The sequence below is a fragment of the Trichomonas vaginalis genome, chromosome I (genome assembly GCF_026262505.1).
Source record: "Trichomonas vaginalis G3 chromosome I, whole genome shotgun sequence".
Classification (NCBI taxonomy): Eukaryota; Parabasalia; order Trichomonadida; family Trichomonadidae; genus Trichomonas; species Trichomonas vaginalis.
In genome coordinates this window covers 26,423,960-26,433,239 of record NC_067203.1, presented here as the reverse complement: position 1 = coordinate 26,433,239, position 9,280 = coordinate 26,423,960, and the positions used below count along the sequence as shown (strand labels likewise).

The following is a 9,280-nucleotide window of genomic DNA, read 5'->3' as shown; positions in this document are numbered from 1 at the left end:
ATTGCTTCCCTTTAAATCTTTGAATATAAACAGGAACACCATCCTCTAAAATTCGATAATCTATTTTATCTGGTTTTACTTGTTGGGTCATTTATGTAAGAATAAAAAAATAAATTATTTTAAAATTAATGTTAAAAATAATGATACAAAATCGTTCAATATTGTATGAATTCTTACGTTTACAAAAAAAGTCACAAAACCCATCATACCCTACTACTAAATTCGAAGGAACAAAATTTATAACGGTAGATAGATATTAGTCGTTTAAATCCTAATTCGGTAGGACATAAATGCATAAAAAGATCATTTATACTTCATTTATTATAAGGAAAGAGAATAAATCAAGTACAAATAATAGAAAAATAAAAAACTTTTTTACTTACTTAGCAAGGACTTCTTCTATAGAATCTTCATTTTCAAAATCGTGCTTGAATGGATCTTCTTCAGCATCTCTAAGATCATAATCAATCGTAACAGACTGATCCTTTGAGCGAATTCCGTCCGCTCCTTCAGAGACGAAATCGTCACTAGAAATATCCGTATTTCCTTTCCTCTTTCGAATTACGGAATAAGCTACAATAGCTGATATAATGGCCACTACTCCTAATACAATCAAGACTAGTGCCCATATTGGTACCTTATTAAGGATATTGGAGGTTTCACCATCCTTCAAATTAACTCCTGATTCTGAGGCCTTTGTAGTTGGTGTTGGTGTTGACAGTCCTCCATCATTTGCTGATTTCTTGGTGGTTGATGATTCAACTGTGACATCTGTTGAGACTTCAGTTGTTTTTTGTTGTGATTCTGTTGGTTGAAGTGTTTGTACAGGAGTTGTTGGTTGTAGTGTTTGTACAGGTGTCTGTGGAGGAGCTGTCTTTCCAGTTATGCAATAACCATCAACATAATAGTATGTTATGGCATGAGTATAGCTGTCGGCACGTGGCTCATCAATTTCGATGTTTTGGCTATTCTGGTTTCCGTTTGGAAGATAGCAATCTGTAAGAACAATCTTCTTTCCGGTCTTGATCCAGCGGGTGGAATCTGCCATATTAAACTCAAAGATGCATGATTTGATGCCAACAGAGTTAGTAGATACGGATGGAGTACCGACATATAATGCAGCTTTATCATTGTTCTCTGTGACTGCGTTTCTGACGAAGTTTACATGGTCAAAGTATGTAAAAACTTCTGATGTCTGGAAACAATGATTGTACTTGCATGTATTGTCAACAAATGTTGAGTATGTGCAGTATCCGGATGCTTGGAATAAACCTGCGCGACCTTCACCGGTGTTTTTAGTCAGGTTTACTGTATCAAGTGTAACTATGCTTTCTTCTGGCTTTTTAATGAACATTGTGGAACTGTCTTGGTTTCCATCGCCTTTTGCATAGCATTTGGCTGCAGATGTATAATGAATCTGAAGTGGTGCATTAACATATAAAAATGCACCATTTGTTCCTGTGCATTGATCAGCGCAAAGGCCATTGAAAATAATGTGGCCCTGGTAAGCGCAAATTGCACCACCTTCGAAAGCTGAACATTTGGAGAAAAGAAGTCTTTCGAACAAAGATTTCTTATGAGCTTCAATCATCAAAGCTGCACCCTTTTCATTATCCGAATGAATGTCAATGAATGTGCAATCATGAACATAAAGACCATTGATATCACTTCCTGTGATTCCTTGATGTGTATGAAGATCGTGCATGTCATGAGAAATAGGATCTTTGCCATAAAACTCTTCCCATGATGAGAGGGCTTGTCTGACGAAGAAAGAGAGCATTTAAATGAATTGAGACAAAGTAATAATTTCAAATGACGGTACGAACATTCAAATTGAATGAGGACTTTGTTCAAAAAAATATTGAAAAAATTAATAGGACATACATAAGAGGATTTCAAATATCTTGACACATGTCATTAAGATTTCGTATTTTTTGAATTGTTATTTTGAATAAGTTTCTTTGTATTTTATTGAATTGATTTCAATATTCAGCGTTTTCTCTTTATGAAATTGTAATTAATAATACAAACTGGTTTGATGTAAAGTTCTTTTGTGGTGTTCAATAAGTATTATCAGTTTGACTAAGTATCAGAATTTTTTTACTTGTTTTTTTCGCCTACCGGAATTGGAGATAATGAAAAAACAAGTGATTGGAATGGAGAGCGAGTAATTCATATGCAATATGATGAAATGTAATTTCGTGAAGGTAAATTTTGAGAAAATTTTACAGGAAAAGGAATAATAATGGAATATACAGATTTGGACACTAGATAATAAGGGATTTTGTATTGAATATGGAATAAATATTAAAGATAAAATTCAATGAAAATTAAATTTGAGTTTATTAATATATGTATAGTGTTGTTGTAGCTATTTTAATGTCATTGGTTGAAATTTTAATATATGATTAAGCAATAACATGAATATAAGAATTTGTGAATCAAATTTCCCGATTTGAAAGGGAAAAAACTCATATTTTTAGATTAATATTGAAGAAGATAGTGATATATTAAGAAAATGCAGTAGAGAGAGGGAAAAAAAATTGAATGAAAAAAAATTAAGTAAAAATTAATGTGAAATTAAATAGTATATACGATGAAATAGATGATTCTCAAATAAAAGGGAAATTTTAAATTGAAAGCGCAATCGTAAAATTTTGGAAAAAATCAAAAATGGTTTGTAATCATAAATGTAACAATAATTTTATTTTGATAATGATAAGAGAAATTTTGAGCATTCAAAAATTTTACGTCAAATAGAAATTGAAAAAGTTTCATTTAAGATTTTCATCAAAATATAGAATAATAATATATATTTCATATTGGTGCTGGGAGTAATCGAATTCAATTTGTTGACATTTTTTACAACAAGATAAAGTGCATTATAATTTACACTTGAACAAAAGTCCAAGAGTCTCTAAAATTAAAATCTTGACAATTCTTTTTAATTTATTGAAAGGTACGCATTGAATTTGCCAAATTCAATTAAATTCCAGTTTCTCTTTCTTTTGATTGATAATTATAAGCTTATAATTAATTTTCAAATCTTATTCTGATCATTCAATAACATTATTCAAAATTTTGTTACAATTTTAGAAATCTCAATCTACATTGTAAGCATCGGTATTACATTTCACAAACTTTTTCAGATCTAATTGCTCATAAATATTCAATGTATTTTTTTATTCGTTCAAAACTCAGCTATCCTTAATATTACCTTTGTTGTAAACAGAAATTCATCAAAAGTGACACCTCAGAAAAGCTAAAATATTGAATTTTTGGAACTTTTGATAGAGCACGTTTTTAAATATTAATTAAAGTAAATGTATATTTTGTAAAGATTCTTTTTAATAAAAAATAAAATTTTGAAGAAGAACACAAAATCTTCTGAAAAATAATATCACATAAACTCATATTATTTTCTAATATATAACTATTTTATATAAAAATCAAATTCAATGATCTTAAAAGCGAAGGATAAACCTCAAAATTTACGAATATAATGAGTGGGAATATAATGCTTATCTATCATAAAACCATATGAAATATCAATTTTTGCTTTACGCCTAATTTTTGACGACAATTAGCAAAAAATGTTAAATGTTAACATTCAGTCCATTTGAATATGAAAAATAAAATTGACTTTGATTAAATGTTTTTATTTATCATGCAATTCTTCTTGCGACCAAAGATTTGAATAAAAGTTCAAAAAATAAGATAGCTTAAAAAATAATATACGGTAGTGTTTACTAATAGATGAATAGTATATAAATTCTATTAAAATGGATTTGATCCAAAAAAATATAAAACCAAAAATAATTGTTATAATTTAAATGAAGAAGTAATTTAAAACGATTTTATTTATGATCAAATTTTATATATTTTTATGGATCAAATCCATTTTAATAGAATTTATATACTATTCATCTATTAGTAAACACTACCGTATATTATTTTTTAAGCTATCTTATTTTTTGAACTTTTATTCAAATCTTTGGTCGCAAGAAGAATTGCATGATAAATAAAAACATTTAATCAAAGTCAATTTTATTTTTCATATTCAAATGGACTGAGTGTTAACATTTAACATTTTTTGCTAATTGTCGTCAAAAATTAGGCGTAAAGCAAAAATTGATATTTCATATGGTTTTTATGATAGATAAGCATTATATTCCCACTCATTATATTCGTAAATTTTGAGGTTTATCCTTCGCTTTTAAGATCATTGAATTTGATTTTTATATAAAATAGTTATATATTAGAAAATAATATGAGTTTATGTGATATTATTTTTCAGAAGATTTCATTCTATATGCCTATGAAAAGTACTCTCAAAACTAACTTTTTCCTAATTATAATTAAATCTAGAATATTGTATTATGCTTAGTATTATTTCATTTTTCTCATTCAATTTAGAATTTACAAATGTCAAAAAATTGAGAGCTGTCACTTTTGATGAATTTCTGTTTATTACACCTTATTCATTTGATATTACGATAATATGTAAATTGGATTTTGATAGTCTATTCAATTCAATAATTCATCGAAATATAGAATTAACTATATATTCATATATTGTCATTACTATTTACAAATTTTTCATTTAAAATTCAATTAAATTTTATATAACTCAAAAATGTTCTTAAATTGTCGCTTAATATCTTACTTTCATTAATCTACCAATCAAATTTTTTATTTTTCTCAAATTTAGAAAAGTGACTTGATTTTTCTGAACACTTTTAGTGTATAAAACCGCCAAGTAAATTTATTTATAAGAGGACGATATTTTTTCTCTCAAATCAAATTTTAGATCTACTCATGAAATACCATAGAACCACGATTAAAGTCGATTTAAGTTTCCTTCCCACTACAAAAGACAGTGTCCCTGTATTTTTAGAACCAATTCTCCAATTCATTGAAGACAACATTACTGAGGTTGGAATATTCAGGTTAAACGGAAGTCGTGCTCAAGCTTTATTAATCAACGAAACAATTTCTCAACATGTTCCTACCATTCCCCCAGAAAGTACAGTTTATGACGTAGCTTCATTTTTGAAATTATGGTTAATGGAATTACCAACCCCATTATTACCGCCATCCATCGTCTCCACGTACTATGGCCCTGATATTACAAGAGCAACTATAGACGTTCTTTCTCATATAAGTCTAACCGCCAGACTTTGTATTGCACGAATTTTCCACTTATTACAACATGTAATCGAATGTTCAGATAAGAATCAGATGACTTTCGCTAATTTATCTCCCTGCTTTGTTTATGCCTTCACTCAAAAATTTAATGGTTATCCAGGTGATTTTCAATTCCAGCCATTTTTCGCAAATGTTTGCGCCCATCTCAATGAGGATGGTACAGACTTTAATTTAGGACTAAATAAGTCTATACCATCGGTTCCAACGGCTAGAAGGATGACCAAGACCTGCTTAACCTCAATGCAAAGAAGAAATGTGGGCTATATTGATAAGAAAGATATTTTAGAAGCAGTTCCTAAGGATGAAAAAGTTAATAATCTGTTTTGAATTTTTATTCTTATAAATTATCATGTTTCTTTTCTGTTTAAATCTTGCTATTTTTATGAATCCTGCGCAACGATGCTTTTGTATCCTCAAAATAATCATAAAATTTTTGATGGAGAAATTCTCTGATGAAGAGTATTTCTCCTAATATGTGTTCTAAATACATTCTAAATTGATTTCTTACAAAGAAGAAATAAATTAATGCATTGAGGGCAAAACCATTCTTTCAAAATTATGAAAAGTTCAATTAAATTAGGTAATTAAATATACCTCAATGTATCTTAGAAAAATTAGACATTTATTTTGATTTATCCAGAGAGATTTCAAGAAAATTCTGATAAACTAATCGAAGGCGCCTAATTGATATATGTTTTAGTCAGAAGTGTAGATTGCAGTGCAATGCTTCATAAAGAAGTTAAAAGGTTAGAGGCATATATTCGCCCGAAAAATCTTCATTACATTTTATGAAATCAGATCAAAGTATGCATAAATTTATACGTAGCTTCTGGTTTTGAAAGATGATTTGAGATTTTTAACATTGATCGTTGATTGAACAATCAAACATGAGTGTATGTCTGTGTTAGTGAAAGGATGCGTTATAATTTATTTCGTAAATGAAATTTTGATATAGCAGCTGTTGTAAGTGAAATTAAATAAGATTTTTTTGTATATTATAAGCTATTTATTAATATTTATGCTTAAGAACTGTTTTTCTCTTGATGGAATAGCAAGTTCCTCGAACTTGTATTGTTGGTTTGAATTTAGGATTGCCTTCAATCTGTTCAAATTCATTAATAAAATGATAAGAATAGAATCACCAAGTCCTACTTCATCTCCTATTGTTCCGTTAAACTCCTAAATATTGCGAAAAGTAATTTTCCTTTTGATATCAGAAAGAAATATTTATAAATACTAAACTGACTCGATTTGTATGTAAAAAATTGATATATGGATGATTACATTCTGAATAAACTTTATAATGATATTTTAAAATTCCAAAAAAAATTTGAAAAATGATTTTAAATCTTGAATTTTATATTTATTTACTTGAAAATTAATAAAATGAAATATTTTTGGAAAAATCGAAATCTATAATTAATCTTATTAATATATTTTATATATATTTTCATCAGAAATGTTCGTTAAAAATCACATTTTGTGTTTTAATGATTTCATTTCTTCTCGAAATAACCCCATAATCATGAAATATATATTTTTCATTCAATGTATATGTATTGCATCACCTAGAATACTAGTTGGTTAATAAAATTTTTTTTCATACTAATGCTTGAAATTGAAAGGGTATGTTAGGACCTTTCATAAATACTGCTACTGATAATCCTGGTCGCGAAGCCTTGATCAAGATGATGCTTGCTGCTAAGGTTTACCTCGGCTCCACAAACCTCTCCTTCGGAATGAAGCCATACGTCTTCACATCCAGAAAGGAGATAGCACACAAATTATCAACCTCGCCATGACATACGAGAAGATCAAGCTTGCTGCTCGTATGATCTACGCCGTCGAAGAACCAAAGGATGTTCTTGCCATTTCCACAAAGTCCTTCGGTACACGCTGTCCACAAATTCGCTGAATTCCTCGGCGCTAACTACGTTGAGCAGCGTCTCACACCAGGTCTCTTCACAAACTATTTCATTAAGAACTTCTGCGAACCACGCCTCATGATTGTCTGCGATCCAAACACAAACTCCCAGGCCGTTCACTAAGCTGCCTACGCTAACATCCCATGCATTGCTCTTTGCGATACAGATGCCCACCTCGACTACGTCGACTGCGTCATCTCATTCAACACTACGAAAAAAAACTCCATGAGTCTCCTCATGTGGCTCCTCACACGTGAAGTCCTCTGCCTCCGTGGTGCTCTTACACGTACACAGGAGTGGTCTGTCATTCCAGACCTCTTCTTCTACCGCGATGCCGCTGATGAAGCCAAGATCACTGAGGCTCTCGAGGCTGAAGACGAAGAGACAGTCTCTGAAGAAGGCGCTATCATCAACGCCGCTGTTCCAAAGTCTGAAATCAAGGCTGGTGCCACAAACGAAGAGTGGGAGAACAAGCAAGAGTGGGATGCCTAAACATACATCATAATAAAATTATCTCCAAACATTATTTAATTACATAAAGATTTATCAAAAAAATACAAAATTAAAATTGATACTTTCGTATACATTGGTAACATTTTGCTGATCTCTAAAAATGTTAACTTATCATTAATTTTGACGGATTCAACAGATTTGTTAATATCGTTTTTCAAATCAAAGGGAAAACAGTAAAATTGTTATCAAGATTGAATCAGTAGGACGAAAAATTATGATATCAGTAGCAGTCACAGTTTGGAAATCAATGTTAAAAAATTCAAATAAATAATTCATTACAACAACTTAAATTATCTGCATATTCGAGCAGGATCTTATCTTTTGCGTAACTTTATTCATCGCTATTACTATTATTGATGCTTGACCATTATCATCATTTTGAGAATCTTTGTCTGACATTCTAATTGTATTTTATTGAACCTGTCTATGATTTGGCTTATAATGGCGCTAACTATTTTGATTCAGTCCCTTATGAGATCAATTTATCTCCAGGAGCCTGAAAAATTGACTGTTGGGGTGCAAGCGGTGAAACAGTCAATGGAACCAATCAGGGGAATGGCGCCTATACGAGTGGGATTTTATTGCTTCAAAATAATTTGACACTCTATATTCATGTTGGAGCCCATGGTACAGCACGTCAGACCCAATATTCCTACGGTGGTGGCGGTCCTGGCCAAGTAGGCGGCGGCGGTGCTACTGATGTCAGATTGCATCCAGGCCCCTATTACAATGAAACCGGATTGAAAAGTCGAATTATGGTGGCAGCTGGTGGTGGTGGCCATGATGTGATGAGTCCTGCTGGCTCAGGTGGTGGTATAAAGGGTTTCGATAGCGATGGTAAAGGAGGAAACCAAACTTCTGGTGGTGATGGGTTTTATAAAGGGAGGTTTGGATTAGGAGGTGGAAATGGAGCAATAGCAGGAAATAACGGCAATGCAGGAGCTGGTGGAGGTTATTTTGGAGGAGGAACAAGCTTTGATGCGACTATTGGCTCTGCTGGAGGGGGAAGTTCGTACATCAGCGGATATCCAGGATGTATTTCTGTAGATAAAAATTTCACAATGGAGAACCCTATATTTTCCACCGCAGATGATCCATCAATTCATTACTCAGGAATAAAATTTGAGAATCCTAAAATGAGAGACGGAAACAGCATAATGCCTTCTCCAATTCTAAATAAATATACTCCAGAAATTGGGCATTATGGTAATGGACATGCCATCATAGCGCCTTTATCAGAAAATTATTTTCCTAAAAACTATGGTATTCCGATTCGAATACTATGCTCAATTCCGTTGAAAATCGGACGAAACCTCGATAGTGCATACTTTTATTTCATAATGAACTTATTTCTCTGTTAAGTAGTAAAAGCAAATACTTTTTAATTTTATTTATTTTTTTCAGAAGTGTTATCTTCACATAATCCAAATGCAGGAGGTTACAATTCAGCGTGTAAGTTTTATATTGCATAGTAATTATATCCGAAGGGTTTGCTTTCATATTAATATTATTATCTCTCAATTAGGTATTAAATCTTGATTTTTTTTATATCCAATTTCAAATTTATATCCTAATAGATATATGATTAACTTGAAAAGCATTAAAATACAAAGAGCCATAATTAACATAAAGAT

General features: G+C 31.0%; 6 protein-coding genes across 6 annotated transcripts, besides 2 other annotated features; 5 read left to right on the top strand and 1 right to left on the bottom strand.

Moving 5' to 3' along the window:
* Window positions 1–375: 375 nt before the first annotated feature.
* Window positions 376–1,994, bottom strand: TVAGG3_1053990 (uncharacterized protein; the record flags this gene model as incomplete). Its single annotated transcript, XM_001312607.1, has 1 exon — window positions 380–1,780. The coding sequence occupies one exon, from the start codon at window positions 1,778–1,780 to the stop codon at window positions 380–382; it is 1,401 nt and encodes a 466-aa protein (XP_001312608.1).
* Window positions 1,995–3,220: 1,226 nt separating this feature from the next.
* Window positions 3,221–3,258: a mobile genetic element.
* A 1,178-nt stretch (window positions 3,259–4,436) lies between these two features.
* Window positions 4,437–4,473: a mobile genetic element.
* Window positions 4,474–4,689: 216 nt separating this feature from the next.
* TVAGG3_1053960 (regulation of protein localization to cell-cell adherens junction) lies at window positions 4,690–6,432 on the top strand (the record flags this gene model as incomplete). Its single annotated transcript, XM_001312608.1, has 1 exon — window positions 4,819–5,535. The coding sequence occupies one exon, from the start codon at window positions 4,819–4,821 to the stop codon at window positions 5,533–5,535; it is 717 nt and encodes a 238-aa protein (XP_001312609.1).
* A 404-nt stretch (window positions 6,433–6,836) lies between these two features.
* TVAGG3_1053950 (structural constituent of ribosome) lies at window positions 6,837–7,010 on the top strand (the record flags this gene model as incomplete). Its single annotated transcript, XM_001312609.1, has 1 exon — window positions 6,837–7,010. The coding sequence occupies one exon, from the start codon at window positions 6,837–6,839 to the stop codon at window positions 7,008–7,010; it is 174 nt and encodes a 57-aa protein (XP_001312610.1).
* Window positions 7,011–7,067: 57 nt separating this feature from the next.
* Window positions 7,068–7,256, top strand: TVAGG3_1053940 (structural constituent of ribosome; the record flags this gene model as incomplete). The annotated part of the gene is made up of 1 exon (XM_001312610.1): window positions 7,068–7,256. The coding sequence occupies one exon, from the start codon at window positions 7,068–7,070 to the stop codon at window positions 7,254–7,256; it is 189 nt and encodes a 62-aa protein (XP_001312611.1).
* Window positions 7,257–7,358: 102 nt separating this feature from the next.
* Window positions 7,359–7,625, top strand: TVAGG3_1053930 (structural constituent of ribosome; the record flags this gene model as incomplete). The annotated part of the gene is made up of 1 exon (XM_001312611.1): window positions 7,359–7,625. The coding sequence occupies one exon, from the start codon at window positions 7,359–7,361 to the stop codon at window positions 7,623–7,625; it is 267 nt and encodes an 88-aa protein (XP_001312612.1).
* Window positions 7,626–8,401: 776 nt separating this feature from the next.
* On the top strand, window positions 8,402–9,007 carry TVAGG3_1053920 (glycine-rich protein family; the record flags this gene model as incomplete). The annotated part of the gene is made up of 1 exon (XM_001312612.1): window positions 8,402–9,007. The coding sequence occupies one exon, from the start codon at window positions 8,402–8,404 to the stop codon at window positions 9,005–9,007; it is 606 nt and encodes a 201-aa protein (XP_001312613.1).
* Window positions 9,008–9,280: the final 273 nt, after the last annotated feature.